This window comes from Rhinolophus sinicus, linkage group LG14, assembly GCF_036562045.2.
Source record: "Rhinolophus sinicus isolate RSC01 linkage group LG14, ASM3656204v1, whole genome shotgun sequence".
Taxonomy (NCBI): domain Eukaryota; kingdom Metazoa; phylum Chordata; class Mammalia; order Chiroptera; family Rhinolophidae; genus Rhinolophus; species Rhinolophus sinicus.
This window is the reverse complement of record NC_133763.1, coordinates 8,982,207-9,001,545: the sequence shown is the minus strand read 5'-3', so window position 1 is coordinate 9,001,545 and position 19,339 is coordinate 8,982,207. Positions and strand designations below refer to the sequence as shown.

Genomic DNA, 19,339 nt, shown 5'->3' with positions numbered 1-19,339 from the left:
AGAAGAATTCCCCAGCACTGTGAATTTGTAATCCACCACGCAAAGAAGTGTTTGAAAATTGGCTGTTGAAATTTGCCAGCATCAGAGAATTTTCTCGTTGCTAACTTGACTGCGTCTGTTATTTTGTAGTATTTCCTTATTTATCTTTCTCCCACATCTCACTGGTATAAGTGACTTTTACAGCTTGTGGACCTACATAGTCTAACTTGTCCTGGGCTGCTATTTAGAATGTAGGTGTTAATTAACTCCTTAACAAATGTAGCTACTTACTTCCAACAATAAATACAACATAGTTTCTCCCAATTAAACTGTTTTTCCTGCTGACTAGGGTTACAAACCTCCATGACTTTTCTTTCTTTTCACATCACATTAAATGTACTTTTGAAGGGCCTATGTGTAATGGCTGTTTTGAGTGTTCTTAGCTGAACCCCTCATTAAAGACTTGACCCTTTCCTTGAATAATACAAGCTGACGGTATCAGTTTCCTAGGGTTTCTGTAACAAAATAGACAAACTGGGTGGCTTAACCCAACAGACGTTTGTTCTCTCACGGTTCTGGAGGCTAGAGGTCTGGAATCATGTTGTCACCTGAGCCGCACTGCCTCTGAAGTTTCTCAGGACGAATTCTTGGGTCTTCCTGGTTTCCAGTGGTTGTTCTCAATTCCTGGAGTTCCTTGGCTTGTAGGAGCACCACCGCAGTCTCTGCAGCCCCTGTCACATGGCCATCTTCCTTCTGGGAGAATCTCTGTGCCCCTGTAGCCTTCTTAACAGACGTCAGGTCAGGATCCACCCTAGTCAAATAGGACCTCACCTTAGTTAACTACATCTGCAAAGACTTATTTCCAAACAAGGTTCCATTCTGAGGTCTGGGTACACATGAAGGTGGTGGGGGCGCGAGTCAATCCATTATGCTGACTTTCCAAAAGGACTAGACATTTATCTCTACCAAACTTATAAATCGGTCAGCAGCTTCCACAGAAATGGACTTAGAAGCAATTTCCTACATAGGAAAGAATGTACTAATTTCAAACAGGAAGTTGTAAGACTAAAGTTCTTCTACCTCTAATGTTAGATGCTAGTTAATAAGTTTGCTCCAAACTCTATCGTCCATATGGCGGGAAAAATGGACTTGGTTATCATAAAAATGTTGGCATTTATCCAGAATTGCATAACTTGTAAAACGCTTTCCCGTGCATTATATAATTTCCCATGCATTATGTAATTTCAGTATCATGACAACCTAGTCATGTAAATGAAATTTTCATGATTAGCCCTGGTCTACACATGAACGAACAGCGGCTGCATGGCTTGACTCAAATCAGTGCAGTTAGTCTAGTAATGCAGACCCAGGAAGAAGATCTAGTTTTCTGACTCCTAATCCAACTTTCTTTCTACTGCCAAGTTGAATGGTACGATGTGCAGTGTTTCACGCAATGGCTGTCAACCCCAGGCTGGGAGAGGAGGTCTGGGTGAGATGAGAGACCACTGCAGCATCATCTACAAAGCTTTTATCCAGCTAACTACCCCCACCTACCCAGAACCTCTGAGCAGTGTTGAAAAAGCCGCACAAGGCCTAACAACCTACCCTGTTTCCAGAACTGAGATTCACAGGTTAAAAAACTATGGAAGAGCGTGCAACGCTGATTTGATTTTTTTTTTTTTTTTTTTTTAATGGCATGCATTGGTGCCTGAGGTCAGAGCTTCTCAAACTTAAAAGTGTACGTGACTCCCTTGGGAATCTTGTGAAAACAGACTCTGATTCTGTGGGCCTGCAGTGGGGCCTGAGACGCTGCATTTCCAAGAAGCTCCCAGAGGACGCTGCTGGTTCAAAGACCAGAGTTTGATTGACAAGCCCTAAAGTAGCCTTCATTATAGAACCCAGGAGCGACTCTATACAGATAATAGAATGTGTCTGTGTGATTGTAGAGAATGTCTACATCAGACAGTACATCAGACAGCAATGAAAAGCAGGACCCCTCTGCACAGTACACACCTCCCCTGTCCCTAATCAGTACAGATTCAAATCATGGTCCCCAATTGTTGCTCTCAAACGAGCCAGACAAGACTCCATTATAGTCCCTTGTGTGTGATGCTTGGCTTTATGCCGTGAAAAACACCTGTCACCTGTGAGCTGCAGCTGCTCAGCGGCCTTGGGACAGCACAGTAGCCTGCCCCTAAGAGCAAAGCGAATCACACACGTTATCTTCGATCCTGGCTGGATTTGGCTCCCATCTAACGTGTCCCTTGGCAGAGCTACTGGGTTTCGGTGTGACCCTCCCATGTTTTGTTTTCTGGCATTTCTATAATGTGGTCTTCACGATGTTAACCCCAAAAGTACTTTTCAGAAGAGGTTTACTGCAGAGATTCATTAAAAGAAAAACAATGATTGCATTCTGGCTTTTGTTTTGTTTTGTGTTTTTTCTTTGAAGCTGCTGGGGCACAGTCTTTAGCTATGGGGGTGATGGCGAAAATATATCCTTGCAATTCTCTGTTAATGGTGATTGATGAGCTGATGAGGCCGATTAGGTGTCCAAGGAACAAAGCCAGTTCTTAATGGCACTTTAATTCTGGAAATTTAGAAGACTTCCTTGCAGAAATTGGAAGTTGGAGTGGGTGAGAAATAATTCAACAGATGACCATGCTTTCAGGGAACAGCTAGTATACATGGGTCGTTAAACTCGTCTGTGGCCTGTGTGCTTTCAGAATGCACACTAAAGGTAAAATTTTGTAAAAGAAAATAGTTCTGACACATAACCCAGTGTGTGTCTCGTGATGTCTTCATGTACCAATGAACTATTGTGTAAGAGAAATTGCGCTATTTCTGTTTCAAAACCCGAAGCTGTTATTAAAATATTTGCCATATGAGGAAGTACGATTTCCAGAGATAAACGATGACAGAAATTGGAATCACTATGAGTTTTCTACGGGGATGAGATAATGATGGAGATTTGCCACTGCTGGTCTTCAGTTGCACCTCTACCCCAATCGGTCCCACACATTGCAGTTAGTGATCTTTCTAAAACGTAAATCTGAGCGGGCCGTTCCCTTGCTTAAAATCTGCCTGTGGCTTTTACTCCTTATCGCAGTGTCCTCAAGCGTTAGCCAGCATCGGAATGACCAGCAGAACTTGTTAAAATACAGATTGCTGGGCTTCTGTCCCGGAGCTTCTGATTCAGTAGGTATGGCGTGGGGCTGAGAATTTGCATTTCTAGCGAGTTAGCATATAATACCAAGGCTGCTGGTCAGGGGACAGCACTGTAAGGAAAACTGCTCTTCAGAAGAAAGCCCACCAAACTTTTCATCAATGTACCGAGCGCCCTTCAGAATTTGTCCTTTGCTTCACATCCCAGAAGTACCCCACGTCAACTCACGTCTGTGCCTCTACCTGCCTCCATTCACACCGTACGACTTGGTTCCCTGAGACCAGGGCTGTCTGTGAAACTTGTGTACTGCACAGATGGTAGAGGCATCCTTCACAGTCTCATCGCTTTCTTGGTTCCCTCTGGAGTTGCCCGGGGCACAGCCTACATACAGCCCCAAATCACCATGGACTCCCCCAGGCCATCCATCCTTATGGGTGCCCCCCCCCCGTCATGCAAAATGACTTTCTGAGCAAACTATAGTTGGGGGCTTTGAAGCCTTTGCACACCCTGCTCTCTATGCCTTCATCCTCTTTTCTGCATGGCAAGTCCTATCCATCCTACAAGGCGTCCCTCTCAAAAAGATTTATGAGTAGAATTGTCCTTAAAGCGAAGGAAACGTTTTTCCAAGAGGAAGACTGTGACAGAACCTGATTAGAGCTGTAAAGAGTATTCAAAATCTGTTTTTTCTCTCTTAGAGGACAGGAATTATCTTTTCAAAAAAACTAGAAAATTAATAAGAACAGGAAGCAGAGCTTCTTTTGTTCTAGGTATTCACATATCTAAGATGTTTCTTGATGTAGACATGGCATTTTAACAAATGACACTTATAAATAAACATGAAATGGAATATGCAACATGCTTAAGTTTATACTTTTATGGAGTTTTTTAGTTTCTGTGATGGTTTCCTTTTGGCTGCAGGGCTATATGGAGTAGAGATATATATGTGTGTGTCTATGTATACATGCATGCACTTGTGTGTATGTAAGTATTTTTTTTCATGGATAACCGACATTATTAATTTTTCTCTGGGGCTTAACATTGTATGGCACAAACCTGAATCTACCTAGATCTATACATAGAACGATCACATCTTTCACTGGTTGGATTAACTGCAGATTCCCAATCATACTAGCCAAAAAAAAAAAAAATGTGATATAGGATAAATACAGCACTTTTCTTTAAGAAAATTCATCGTTCTGTGAGGTTGAAGCCCAAAGCTAACATATAGTCAAAGCAGGGTTCTCAAAGAATAAGGGGGAAAAAATAAGAAAAAGTTAATCTGCTCACTATAATGAAAAAAGATTAATAAAAAGTATAGCGCTTAAACCTAGGAAAACGTTATGTTGCTGAACTTGTAAAGCTGGTCTGTTATTGCAAAATAGGGGCTTTGTAATATGAATTTCTGTTGTTAAAAAAAAAATCCATCGCTGGTTAAAGCTTTTAGGCCATATGAAAGCAACAGAAAATGACGAAAAACCTGTCTTATGCTTCTTGAGTAATCAGAAAATGCTTGGTTTCTTCAAGGTCCATTCGCATTATTCCAGTTCTGTGGGCTTCTCCCTTCTCTTTTTTGGTTATTCAGTTATTCACAACTGGTTTGTAAAGTGCCTGCTCTGTGTTAGGCAGTGTAAGAAATTCTAGCGCAAAGAACTAGTCATTGCCTTCCGTAATGCTAGACTCCACTTTGAGAAACAAAACTATCTCCTATGAAATTGTCAAATTATTACATAAGAAGGTTGTAAGGATGGAATAGAATCTGATCAAAACTCTGGCCAACTTAAGCTAAAAAGGGGGAGATGGTGAGACAACATCCTGGAAGGTACTGTTCGGGCAGAAACAGACTCCCCATGATGCGAACTTTTTGCTCCTCCTTCTGGAGCACGTATGACCTCATCCCACCAACTCCTGATCTCCACATCTCTGAGTTCAAAGTTCAGATTTCCAGGAGGATGAGACTCTGATGGAGCTGGGCTGGAGCAGGGATTGTCCCCTGGAACAAAAGCCAAGGAGAGAAGGCTGCCAGATCAAATACTGAATGCCTAGTGAATTTCATATAAACAGCAAATACTTTTTTTAGCATAGGTATGTCCCATTAAAAAATTAATTCAAATATAACTGGGCATCTGTATTTTTATTTCCTACATCTGGCAATCCTACAGGGAGGCAGCTGAGTACAGGCAAGGCTGCAAAGGGAGACCACATGAGTTGGACTGACTGCAAGAAGTGTCAGTGGCTTTTGGTCAAACCAGGAAATAAAGGCTACGAGCGTCCAGAGAAGAGAGGCCACTGTGATCTGGAACGCCAACAAGGGCTTCCTGGGAAGCGGCAGGATGGGGGGGAAGGGTAGGGACTAGGGAAGGGAAATGACAGGCCCAGGAAGCAGTGAGGGTCCCAGCCTGGCTGGAGGGGAAATTCACCAATTCAATCACCACGAGTGAGTGAGTGAGTGAGTGAGTGAGTATAGGAAGGCAAAATTAGCTAAAAAACACGTCAAAATGAAATAGTCTTTACAAGGGTCTCAAAATCAGAATCAGTTACTGATTCCCCACACTACATTGGAGATGGATCCCAATGGCATGTAATTAGCATAAATTAACGATTCATATATGGCTTTAGAAAGGAATATGTGTTGATCTTTACTTTACTTTTGCTCACCTTCCCTGAGTTCACTTCTGCTCAGCTAAGTGGAAGAGATGGCATCTTAGGAGGTTGGCAGCCGTTCAGAAAAGTCCAATGTAGGGAATTTTTCTCGATGAATTTGCACCAAATAATGAAGTCATCTGTCCTTAAGACCCTCCTAACGATACCTGCACGTGAATACGCCCTCTTGTAGGATGGTGAAACAGCGACCATCTAGGTGTTGGAGTCACACACAGGATGAGGAACTGGATTCTTCTTATGGCCCAACAGGAATCAATATATGACTTGGGAAATCCTCTAATAAGTATAATAATTAACAGTGTTTAGCACTTTCCAACTTGCAAAGTGCTATCATGTATTTTACCTTATTTGTTCTTATATTGGCATTCTCCAGAGAAACAGAACCAATAGAATACATATGCATTACACATATATACACATATATATAATAGGTAGATAGTTGTGTATGCAGATAGATAAATAGATGATAGATTACGTAGATATTTAGGAACTGGCCCCACACAATTGTGAGGCCTGGCAAGTCTGAAACCCACGGACAAGACGACAGGCTAGACATCCAGGTAAGAGTTGCAGTCTTGAGTCTGAAATCCACAGAGCAGGCCAGGCAGACGGGAAACTCAGGGAGGGTTTCCGTGTTGCCGTCTTGAGGCAGAATTGTCTGGAACTAGTCTTCAATCTTAAGACCTTCAACTGTTCGATGAGACTCCCCTATATTATGGAGGGTGGTTTGCTTCACTGAAAGTCTAATTTAAATGTTAATTACATCTAAAAAAAAAAAAAATACCTTCACAACAGCTTCTAGACTGGTGTTTGGTCACACAACTGGGCGCCACAGCCTAGCCAAGTTGCTGTGTGAAATTCATCACCCCGGTCCTCAAAACAATGTTATATAAATAAGTAAAACAAGAATTTATTTTTCACATTTTCTATATAGGAATATTGAGTCCCAAGAAAGCTAACTGTGGTGTCCCGAGGTCACAAAACTAATGATGTATATCAGAATCAGGATTCAAACTCAGCCCTTTCAACTCTAAGTTCCATATTATGCCCACCCCCTCCCCCTGCCAGGCACCTACTAGATAGACTGGTTCTCCATTTATTTACCTATAAAGTGAGAATTGGAGTATTTCAAAGGTTCTTCTAACTTGAGTGTTCTATGATTATTTTTTTACAGTCTAGATACCAAGTTAAGTGAAATTCTGTTCAAAGGATGCACACCCCTCATTCTCTTCCTGTGTCCTTCCCCCAACTCCTGTCATTTACACACTGAAGAAAAAAGAGTCTAAATGCTTACATCACGCTTTCTTGGGAGGGTGGCTGAGCAATCTGCAGAGATGAGAGCCATGGTTCCTGCCCTTCAAGGACTGTCAGGGGCAGGGAGGTTCATGTCCCTGCAAGCTGGGCCAGTCTGCATTTTCCCCCTGGCTTCTGAAGGCTTCTGGAAGAGCAAGTTACCGGCAAAGAGGTTGCCTGGTCATCTGAGTGGGTATAAAATTCAAGGCACCTCCATCTCTCTGTTGCTCATTTCTTTGCAGAGTCACCACAAATAATATGAACGTTCCCTTCACCAGCCGTCAACATACTGACTTGCTTCCTAAAAATCTAACCTTTTAAAAATGCAGAAATATATCATAGGTAGTGAAACAAAGCTTATTTCAGGAGATACCAAGAAAATAGCAAAACACCATCTTGAATCATAAGATAACTAAAATCTCCTCTCAAAGAACTGGTTTTGTATGTGAGAGTAAAAAACCAAAAGAAGGATTTGATAGTATGTAGAACGGGGTTGCTTCTCACGCCCCACCCCACCCCAAATGAAAAGCATAATATGGGCTTAGGGCAGACATCAGCTTGTGTGTGGATGACTGAGTCTTTTCAAACCCCTCATTCAACGGCCCACAAATGGGAGCGGGGAGAATTGAATTCCTGGGTTCCTGGTATCCACAGGACCAGAATAATTAAAAATCAACAGAAGCCTCAGCGATGCTCACTGTTTGCATATGTGATGTTATGCAAATCGGCTGAGAGTACTTAAGCTCGGACTCTGTTTTGTCCTGGGAGGGCCAAGGGAACATCTGAGAGAAGAAAGGGCTCCTGGTCAACCAAGGGCCACCGGCCTTAGAGGAGATCTCGGATGTTCAAAGAATAGGAGAAACTAGAGCTGTAGTCAGACATGGTTCTTCCTTTGGTGCAAATCAAAGGATTTCCTTTCTAGTTTGCTGCATCCGGTAGTCTTCTGGGAAAGAGCTAGAAATAGAAGATGGGTGGATGAAAATCATGATATTCTTACCAACTTCTCAGTTCTTCCTTTGACACATGATCGGGCCTTTGGTTTCTAGGCTCAGAAACGACATTGTGTTTTGTCCTTTTTCTGAAAGTAGACAATTATTCATGTTTCTAATAATGCTTATCACAGGACTTTTCCTTCCTGTTGAATTAAATAAGTTGATTCTGTCCTGAAAATGCATATTATCGTGTTTTCCCATGTTATTTTCTATTGCTGATCAGAAGTTGTTTTTTGTTTTTGTTTTAACGTGTTATATCCCACTAAGGAGACAAAGTACTACTATACCATTAAGAGCTTGTAACTCACGCACTTCCACCTGTCAGCATATATGTATGAAGGAAGGAAGGAGAGGTTAGAGGAGAGGGGAGAGAGGAAGTACTTCAATGCAAGGCACAGACGTTCCCATGTGTTTTTGTGGAGTGTTGAATGTCAGTGAAATAAAGCAGAGTATCACTGGGGGAGCCCAACCTAAAAACTTTCTGCATATTTTAAGATTCAAGGCAAGTCAAGTTCACCTGAAGTAAACTTAGTCCAACCCCCTTTTATTATTATTATTATTATTATTATTATTGAGATATAATTGACTTGTCACATTGTATTAGTTTCAGGTATATGACATCATGATTTGATATATGTCTCTATTGTGAAATGATCACCACAGTAAGTATGGTTAAAATCCATCACCTTACATAGTTATGACTTTTTTAGGGGGATGAGAATTTTTAAGATCTACTCTTTGCCACTTCCAAACATATAACACAGTACTATCAACTATAGTGACCCTGCTGGACATTACATCCCCAGGAATTATTTATTGTATAACTGGAAATTTGTACCCTTCGACCACCCTCACCCATTTCATGCCCACCCCCACCCAATCTCAGTTCCCCTCTTAAATATTGGTGAACTAGATGGTTCCATCCTAAGGCAAATAAGCTACAATTGGCCAATTGGCTGGGTTTGGCATGCAGACCACTGCTTAGGTGAGAGAATGTGTTTGAAAGCGTTTAAAATATGAACATTAACTACCATGTTTCCTCGAAAATAAGACAAGGTCTTATATTAATTTTTGCTCCAAAAGATGCCTTACAGCATATTTTCAGCGATGTCTTATTTTTTAATATACAACAATCTACATTTATTCAAATACAGTCATGTCCTGTTCTTCTGGAACATCATCAGAATGTACTAAATGTGTCCATCTGGCTGACGATCTTAACTGGGGCTTATTTTTGGGGGAAACACGGTAGGTCTGTAATTGTATTTAAATGGGGGGGAGAGATAAACAGTTTGTGTTCTTTATTACCTCCCAGTGCCGGCCAAAGCCTTTTCCAGACGCACTTCCAGCCTTCCTTACACTTATTCCACTGTCCATTGTATAGGATGCTTCATGTGCAGGATCTAGTTGGATCCCTGACAATCCTCTGGGGCAAGTGTGAGACACCTCATTTTACAGATGCAGAAACTGAGGCCTGGAGAGCGGACTGGCTCATCCCCATGGCCAGTGGAGGGGGAGCCATGCATTCTAATTCTTTGTCCTGTGTTCTTTCCGCCACAAAACGCCCATTATCTCCAAAGGAAATAAAATCGAAGAGTTGGTAAATTGAGACAAGCCTCCAGCTGCCTTATTTCCTCTCACCAACAGAAATCAATGCAACCAACTTTTATTACAAGTTTTGGGGCCCTGTTCTTAACCCCACGTCATCCATGAATGTCTGTATCCACATGAAGAATTAAAATCATTACTAGGGAATTCAAAAGGGAAGAAAAGTTTTATCCAGAAAGAATGTCTCTTTCCAGTGACTAAATGCGGGGAACGTAGAGTGATATATTTTTCAAAGCCTTCTCATTTGAATTTTTTGTTTCTTAAGCAACAAAATTGTATTTTGGCAGTTCGACCAAAATAACAGGACCAGTTGTGACTTGTCCTGGCTTTGGTTTGCAGACATGACTGGAATTAGCAAAACGTTTTAGTTTAGAAAAGAGAATCACCAAATGTTAGAGGTGAAAAGAACCTTGGAGATAATGTAATCCAGCTCACCAAGGGAGTTGACCAGTATCACGAAGATAATTGTTAGGAATTTCTGCCTCATTTGCCATGTACAAACATAAGTCTATTTGCTAGAGCTGAGAGAAAGCCAGTTTTGGAGGCCAGCCATTGGAGGTGAAGTGCTCGAAAACCTAACTTGTGCATAGTTATAATAAACAAAGCAATACCTAAATGCCATAAGGGTTTACTGTACTAAAGCAAATTTCCATGTTTAGAAGTTTATCCTGTAGCTTTGAGCAAAATTGCACATTTGTTATATTTATTGTGTTAAAAAAAAACTACACTAAGACAATAAACTTGCATTTGGCTTATTGCATCACACATCATCCTTGGTATATATTGAATATTCTGTCTAGAGGGTTATCTTTCTGGGAGAACGCCAAGCTTCACAAGACAGTTAAAATAAGCCATTTATTTACATTGAGAGCAAATGGGTTTTGACAGCTTGAATTTGAACATGAGACAGAAAGTAACACACTTCAATACCTTATGGCTTCTTGAACATGAATGCAGGGTCCCTAAGGACTTGAGTTTTTCTTTAGTAACTCTTTCTTCAAGGACGTGCTCCAAAGTTAACACCTAAATTTTCAGGTGTTAAAAGTAGCCATATTTGTTAAGCTGCCATCAACTGGACCATAGACTGCATTCATAATGCAATGTTTCATTATTTCCCCAAATGAGCTACCGAAGTAAAATGACCAACAATCTATCTGTCATTGAAGAATCATGGAAAACTGACGGTCCGCCTTGGACGTTCCACTTCATTCTTTGTCCAGAAGGCTGGAAGATAATAGAATGGTTCCATTTGTATTTCTGCTTTTCTCCTTGCTCTTCGATGCATCAGTAAAATGCATCCAAAATAGGCAGGTGAACAGATAAGAAGATATGGAAAAATCTAGAATATGGTTATCAATGCAAGAATGATGGCAACAATCCCAGTACTTAAAATGCCCACAGGTATGTTAGCTACAGCGTGGCCTCCTAGAAAATAGAGAGTGACGTAATTCCTTACAGTAAGAGCTTAAGAGAGGATGGGATCTGACCAATGCTTCCTAAGGAATATTTTAGTGACAGAATATTGTAAATGTCACTGACCTTGCCATTGACCTCTGTGGGTAGAGATTCACAGTGAGCATTCCCAACTTGCCCTTAATAAACCCTCTGAATCCATTATCCATGGGTTTACCTAAACCTTCTTGAGGGGATTTCTAACTTTAGCTTTCACAATCTCTTAGAGTAGGTGAAGAGAACCTTCATTGTGATTCATTGATCCACATTTTTAAAGGAAATTTTGACGTGTACTCAAGTCAAAAGTACTTTGCTTTAAGGAAAAAAAATATGAAACAGCTAGTAATTAAATGCTGTCCTTTAAGTTAAGGAACCATAGATCTTTATTTAATATCTGCAACACATTCTGACACATATTATACCATGGTTTTACTTTATAGCAATTTAAGAAGAAAGGAGAACTGGAAGGAAAAACAATGAAAGTTACAAAGGAGGCCTAAGAGGAGAAGAGAGAAAGGGTAAGAAGAATAACCCAGAAACAGAGAAACTCAGGATAAAGAGGAGAAGGAGAAAGACCAAGAGAGAAGGTGTTCAGAAGTCCTGATGTCAGTTAGAGATAAACTAATTTTTCATAGCCTGATATTTACAGAACTGTGTGGCCTCAAGATGTTTCATCATTGTATTTTGAAATGTGTACTTGATGCTGAATCTTTGAATTAAAGTCCCTATCAGGATATTTTTCACAGTGCTACAAATAATAACTCAGACCAGTGACACCTGCCATGGTCACTGACAAAGGTCAGAAGAAGCCAGCCAGACCTAACGTAGGTAAGAGGTTTCAGGTTTCCTACTTCTCCAAGAATTGTGCCCTTCAGAGGCACAGTCTTTACTGAGTAAAGAAGTGCTTCCTTCCACTGCCCTCCAACCTTAATCTTCATGTTTTGCCTTATTAACCTGGAACTCTGGGTTACGATGAGGAGATATGGACGTGGGCTGTCTATATCTTACCTGTCATACAGGTTTCCCACATACCTGTTCTTGACTTTCATCTTTCAAGACCAAAGTCCTGTTCATTTCAACCTCTCGTAATAGAAGTACCTTTCATGTATTTAGCATGTCTGTGAGCCATGTAATGCTCACAACAACCATGAAATAACGGTGATTGTTGTCTTCATTTGACAGATTTGTCAACTCAGACACAGAGAGGTTAAGTAACTCCTCCAAGATCACACAGTAAGCAATAAAGTCAGAGCTCAGAATGTCTGACTCTAAAATCCAGTCACTTAACCCTCGTCTTCCTTCATATTGAATCCTTCCCCTTCCATCCACATCTGACATCAGGCCGCTATTCTCCGCCTGAAATGTCTGCCCTACACCAGGATCACCATGGACAGTCTTCAAGCTCTTCTTTACGAAACCTCCCTTGGTTGACTATAGGTGGCACATCACCTTCCTTCCCCGTGTGAGGCTGGCCAGAGGTCCCCACATCCCAGGATGCAGGCTCCCCGGACTCAGTCCCGCCATCGGTGCTTACGGCAGAAATAGTATTTGTTCTGTAAGAAGCACTGTTGTACTGAGCGCCATGTTATCTCTCCACGCGTGGGTCTGCATTCGTGTTTTTAGAGGTAGAATAAAACTTCTAGACATCATGGATTCCTTCTCGCTTATGTAGCATGTATGGTGATTCACTTATGGAAACACAAACCAGGTGGTTACGAGAGGAAAACTACGGATAACTAAGAGTAGAGATGACAACTCCCCTGCAACTACTCCAGGTGGTGGTTCCTCCTACAAATGTGCCTACGACCAACGGGTGAGGAGGGGAAGCATGGATCCTTTGCCAATTGCTTAGGCCCTAGGCTTCTAAGTGCAACTACATTAGGCTTCTAAGTGCAACGAACTTGTAAAAAGTGAATGTCTTTGTATGCGTTGGGGACTTTGGGGTTGTAAAGTTTCCTTCCTGGAACATCTGTGAGCCATCCTTTAAAGGACAGTGAATCCATATGTCTCCAAGCAACCAAGAGGGTTTGCTCACTCGGGCTTTCTTCTCTTTTCCAGATCTTGGCCATCGTGTCCATCCTGTTCATCGTGCTCTCCACCATCGCCCTGTCCCTCAACACCCTCCCGGAGCTGCAGGAAACGGATGAGTTCGGGCAAGCCAACGACAACCCCCAGCTGGCACACGTGGAGGCCGTGTGCATCGCGTGGTTTACCATGGAGTACCTTCTCCGCTTCCTGTCCTCACCAAACAAATGGAAGTTCTTCAAAGGCCCGCTCAACGTCATCGACTTGCTGGCCATCCTGCCCTATTACGTCACCATCTTCCTCACCGAGTCCAACAAGAGCGTGCTGCAGTTCCAGAACGTGCGGCGCGTGGTCCAGATCTTCCGCATCATGAGGATTCTCCGCATCCTGAAGCTCGCCAGGCATTCCACGGGCCTGCAGTCTCTGGGGTTCACCCTCCGGCGCAGTTACAACGAACTGGGCTTGTTGATACTGTTTTTGGCCATGGGCATCATGATATTTTCCAGCCTGGTGTTTTTTGCCGAGAAGGACGAGGACGCTACGAAGTTCACCAGCATCCCGGCCTCGTTTTGGTGGGCCACCATCACCATGACCACAGTAGGCTACGGGGACATCTACCCCAAGACGTTGCTCGGGAAAATCGTGGGAGGCCTCTGCTGCATCGCCGGGGTTCTCGTGATTGCCCTGCCCATCCCCATCATCGTGAATAACTTTTCTGAGTTTTACAAGGAGCAGAAACGCCAGGAGAAGGCGATTAAAAGGCGAGAGGCTCTTGAGAGGGCCAAAAGGAACGGAAGCATCGTTTCCATGAACCTGAAAGACGCCTTCGCTCGCAGTATGGAGCTCATCGACGTGGCTGTGGAGAAGGCAGGAGAGCCCGCCAACACCAAGGACTCCGCGGACGACAGTCACCTGTCGCCCAGCCGGTGGAAGTGGGCCCGGAAGGCGCTGTCCGAGACGAGCTCCAACAAGTCTTACGAGAACAAGTACCAGGAGGTCAGCCAGAAGGACTCCCACGAGCAGCTGAACAACACGTCTTCGTCCAGCCCGCAGCACCTGAGCGCGCAGAAACTCGAGAGGCTGTACAACGAGATCACCAAGGCGCAGCCGCGCGCGCACGCCAACCCGGCCGGCCCGGAGCCGCCGGAGCCGCCCTCCGCCTGCGAAGAAGAGATCGAAATGGAGGAAATGGTGTGCCCGCAGCAGCAGCTGGCCGCGGGGCAGACCGAGGGCATCGTGGACATGAAAAGCACGTCCAGCATTGACAGCTTCACCAGCTGCGCCACCGACTTCACCGAGACGGACCGGTCGCCCCTGCCGCCCCCCTCCGCGTCTCACTTGCAGATGAAGTTCCCGCCGGATCTCACCGGGACAGAGGAGCATCAAAGAGCCAGGGGCCCCCCTTTCCTAACGCTCACCAGAGAGAAAGGGCCTGTGGCCCGGGAGGCCCCCCTGGAATACGCTCCCGCCGATGGAACTGGGAACCGCGACTCCAGCGGGTCCCAGAGTGGGTTCCACGGCCCGGCGCAGTCCGAGGGCACCTCCGAGAGCCCCAAGAGCTCGCTGAAGGGCAGCAACCCGCTGAAATCCAGGTCGCTCAAAGTGAACTTCAAGGAAAACAGGGGCAGCGCCCCGCAGACGCCGCCCAGCACGGCCAGGCCGCTGCCGGTCACCTCCGCGGACTTTTCGCTCGCCACCCCGCCGCCGCTCATCAGTACCATCCTGCTGGAAGAAAACGCCCCGCAGGGGGACAGACCCTTGCTGGGCGCGGAGGTTTCCACACCTTGTCAGGGACCTTCCAAAGGGCTGACCCCTCGGTTTCCCAAGCAGAAACTCTTTCCTTTCTCATCAAGAGAGAGGCGGAGCTTCACTGAGCTAGACACTGGCGAAGACTATGACTTCTTAGAGCTGCACGGGGCGAGGCAGGACACGCGGGCAGACTCCAGCCCAAATTGCGTGGCAGAGAAGTCTAGTGATGGAAGAGACCCTTTAAGAGAAGAAGGCTGTGTGGGCTCTTCCCCACCCCAGGACACAAGTCACAACTGTAGGCAAGACCCTTACCATGCTGTGGCCGAAGGGAAAAAGGACAGTAGTCAAGAAGGGTACAAGATGGAAAACCACTTGTTTGCCCCAGAAATTCATTCCAACCCAGGAGACACAGGTCACTGTCCCACACGTGAAACCAGCATGTGACTAGTTAGAAAAGCAATAATAATAATAAAATAAAAAAAAGAACTTGTTTCTTAAACATGCGGTTAATAATGCCTGTGAACTAAAAAGTGGGAAGCTCCCTCCCCCACCCCCCGCCCCCAAAAAAGTGCATAAAATGTTATTTTTGCATGGCATGAGCAGTTTCCTTTAAGGACTGTTTAAATAAAGAGTCAAGACTGCATTTTGTAACAAACAAACAAAAATGACTGAAGAACAGTGAACAAATAAAGCAAGCTGTCAGGAAACAGTATTCGGCAATGTCTGACATCTTTTATCCTTTCATTTCAAATTGTAGGCAGATTTTCAACGTTTCGGTTACAACAAATTTTAGAATTTGTACATGAAAGGATGAAATGTCATTGCACGCATTCATAATTGCGAGGAGCAAGACGCTCTGAGCTGGCAAAATGCCTCCCTTTGTACATAATGAGGCCAGGGATGCAAAGGTCTCATGAACCCAGTGGAAACCTGTTTTCTAACACCCAGGTTCTTCCTTCACAGCTACTGCCTGGAGGAATTGCACAGACTTCTTGTTGCAAAATTGCAACCTCTTCCTAAACCATCTCACATATCTTGCTTTGGATTCTAAAGCTGTTCTAAGTACATTTGTTTCGAGGAATACAGTATTTTCTATTTATTTGTGATAGAATTCCTAGGGCGCATTTTTCTTTTTGGCTCCTGCTTAGTTACGGCATTTGTGGTTTTACGTTACAAATCATGAAACTAGGCAAGGTTTAATGACCAGATATCCAAAAATTTGGAATTGAAGGTTGAAATGTTGCCAATCACGTATATATCATGCCACAGACCATTACAGAAATGCATTTTTGAAAAATCTGAAAAATGTTTCAAGGGTTATATCATACAGCTAAACTTTTGTTTTAGTGGCACTCCACATTTGGAAATGAGTTTTGGTGTTTTTGTTGTTTTGGTTCTTTTTTTATTGTATGTTGGTTATCGAAAGACGCCTGTATTTTCCACTTGTATCCGACATAACCCTATCTAAAGGTCTGAAGATAAAATACAGATATGCATGCGGAAATGGGAATTCCAAAAAGTGACTTTTAACAAAGTAAAAGCAGAGCTATTTAACTGAGACTGCTACACCCCCTCATAGATAGAGTTCAGTTTGGAAATGAATTACCATAAAAAGCACCCAGATGTGGTAATGGGTCTTGTGGTATTTCCCAATGTGGGGAGGGGACACTGCCATTTTGGGAGGGCCACAGACGCCAGCAGCACCCTCCAGTAATTGCAGCAACTGGAAACATCCCCTCACATTTGCAAGGTCAGGACTACCCTAGTTGCAACCACTTCCAGAATTTTCTACGGAAAACAGTGAAACGCAGAGAAGTTAGGGCACTCCACTGGTGGTTGCCCCACTAGTAAGGTCTGTGCTAGAACCCAGGTCCTTTGAATCTACTTTGCTTCACAGGAAATCAAGGTGCTGGCTCCAGAGAGGCAACTATCAGTTGTGCGATCTGGGATGAGCCTCGAAAACCTCTCTGAGTCTCTGTTTGGCCCCAACAAAAACCAAGAGAAAGTTATTTCTCAGCTCCCTGAAGCCTTCAAATTAATATGAGTCCTTGGTCTCTCAGGAATGTCCAAGTTTTGCCTCAGCATAATGCGTTGTGTGTGTGTGTGTGTGTGTGTGTGTGTGTGTGTGTCTGTGTGTGTGTGTGTCCGGGAAATAGTAGGGAAAATTCTGGGCCAAATTCAAAGCACAACTTTTCATTTATAGAGAAGAAAATTCTAAATATTATGCTATTTTTTAAATAAAAAAAGAAATAACACTGGAAAAAGACAACCCAAATATTTAGAATCAAGTTAACTTAAGGAACAACATTTCTTTATTAACAGAATCTGGTCATTATATCTCAGATAAGAAAACAAGTCTTGATCTTAGTTGAAATTCAGGCAGCCCCAATGCTAAAAGTAATTTTAAATATCTCTTTTTCACCGTGCTTAGAATGTCTGAATGGTTTTCACATTTGTTTCAAAACATAACCGTTAAGAGTTTATGTTCATTATCGCTGATATTTACATTACTCATATATTTACATTGCTCATATTTATTTCAGTGTCTAAAACGAAATGTGGACCAGTTTTTGTAAATCTAGAGCATGTGAATTTTCTATATATAGTTTTTCAAGTCAAACAGGTATATCTGCTGTTAGATGAATAGCAAGTAAGTTATGAAAATCATTTTCTTTACATCATGGTCTCATGAAGCAATTATTTTCTAATGTCTCCATATCGTTGAATCTCAATTTTTTTTAATTGATCTATCTGTACAAGTGGACTTTTCTTATTGCCCTGACAATTCACTAATGCCCACCTTTCATTATGTCCATTAGGCTTTCTTCTGAGAACCCTGCTCCAGAATTCTTAATATTAGAAATCTTAGACAATGAATCCTAGATATTCCCTTATGGAAGAGTGTTCTTCTTGAAAACTTTTGCCCCTTGAATATAAGTTTTAAAGAATTTTCAAGAATATCTGAATATAAAGCTCAATCTTCAGTTTGTAGCCCATCTGAGCCAAAAATCTTCAGCTAGGAAAAAGAAAAGTGCTCCTCTAAAAAACACTTTGACTTCGGTGTTTATAGAAAGGCAGTTAGGGACCTGAGGGCTCCCAGAATGCACGTGTGCAGGCTTCCTAAACCTGGTCAATGAATGTGAATGCCTGGAATGGTCTGGGAATGTACCAAGCACGGAGTTCTTTTAAAGTCTTATGTTTTCCATTAACAATTCATGTAAAAGCTGCATTTTGCTCCATAGCATAGGTTTCAGCATAAAAGAAATGTTTTTATATTACTTATCAACTAGTAAAATTGATACTCTTATGACGTCAAATACCTCGTCTTTTGCCCCCTGGAAAATGTATCCCCAGTTTGAGAAGCACTGTATGAATGGCAGGAACAATTCCCTGAAGGGCACTGAAGGTTTCTGCTGTTGGGAAGGCATACTCATTGGTACTTATACTTACATCGGTGACCAGGGACACATGTGAATGAGTAAAGATTGAATGAACTAAAAAAAAAAAAAAAAAAAAAAAAAAAAGACTGAATGAACTCAAAATGATGGTGAATTGGATTAGTCTAGCTATTTTAACAATCAGTGCAAACTGCCACAAGATTGTTTTCGCTCAAAGGTTGAGATCAATCATAAAAGGGTGAAATGGGTGCGTGGCTAAGTGTCTTGGGTTGGATTACAAAGAGTGGCCTGTGATTCCCTGGCGTCGACCTCATTAGTCTTTAAACGTTTTCACTAAAAATTTGTCCACTTTGGCACAAACAACTCTTCCGAAGCAACCATTTGGGTCAAGCACCACCCTGATACCATGTTTCCCCGAAAATAAGACCTACCTGGACAATCAGCTCTAATGCGTCCTTTGGAGCAAAAATTAATATAAGACCGGATCTTATATTACATTATATTACATAAGACCCGGTCTTATATTATTGTAAAACAAGACTAGGTCTTATAATTTTTTGCTCCAAAAAAAGCATTAGAGCTGATTGTCCGGCGAGGTCTTATTTTGGGGGAAACACGGTATGACTAGGTTTGGTAACACAGAGAATATGGGCCAAGTTCATTTCCACTAATTCCCTTGCAAAACAGTCTCACTCTCAAGTAGACACAGGCTGAGGAAAGTCAATAATTCAACTATTTTCTCTTGGAATTTGAATAGAAAAAATAAAAGCGCCTTATGTATGTGGAGTACTTTATAGTCTCTTGTTGCACTTACTACTGAAAACAGCCGTCTGAACTAGATTATTTATCAGTGAGAACCAGAGAGGTTTTGGTATCTGTTTTGTTCGCGTTCACAAAGGTCACTGACAAATAGTGGAACCTGGCCTCATCTATGTCATCTGGCTTCAAGTCTGGCATTCCAATATACCACAGTGTGTTTAGTTAGGGTTTGGTTTTGTTTTTTCTGTTAATATCTGAAA

At 42.6% G+C, this 19,339-nt stretch overlaps 1 protein-coding gene across 2 annotated transcripts in view; it reads left to right on the top strand.

Annotated features, from left to right (window-relative positions):
- The window catches only part of KCNB2 (potassium voltage-gated channel subfamily B member 2), a 346,236-nt gene extending 327,817 nt beyond the window's left edge, over positions 1–18,419 (top strand). For both annotated transcript variants that reach the window (XM_019725979.2, XM_019725972.2), the window contains one exon: positions 13,207–18,419. In XM_019725979.2, the coding sequence (XP_019581538.2) occupies positions 13,207–15,366 (2,160 nt within the window). In that variant the 3' untranslated portion in view covers positions 15,367–18,419. The remainder of the gene's footprint in view (positions 1–13,206) is intronic.
- The last annotated feature ends 920 nt before the right edge of the window (positions 18,420–19,339 follow it).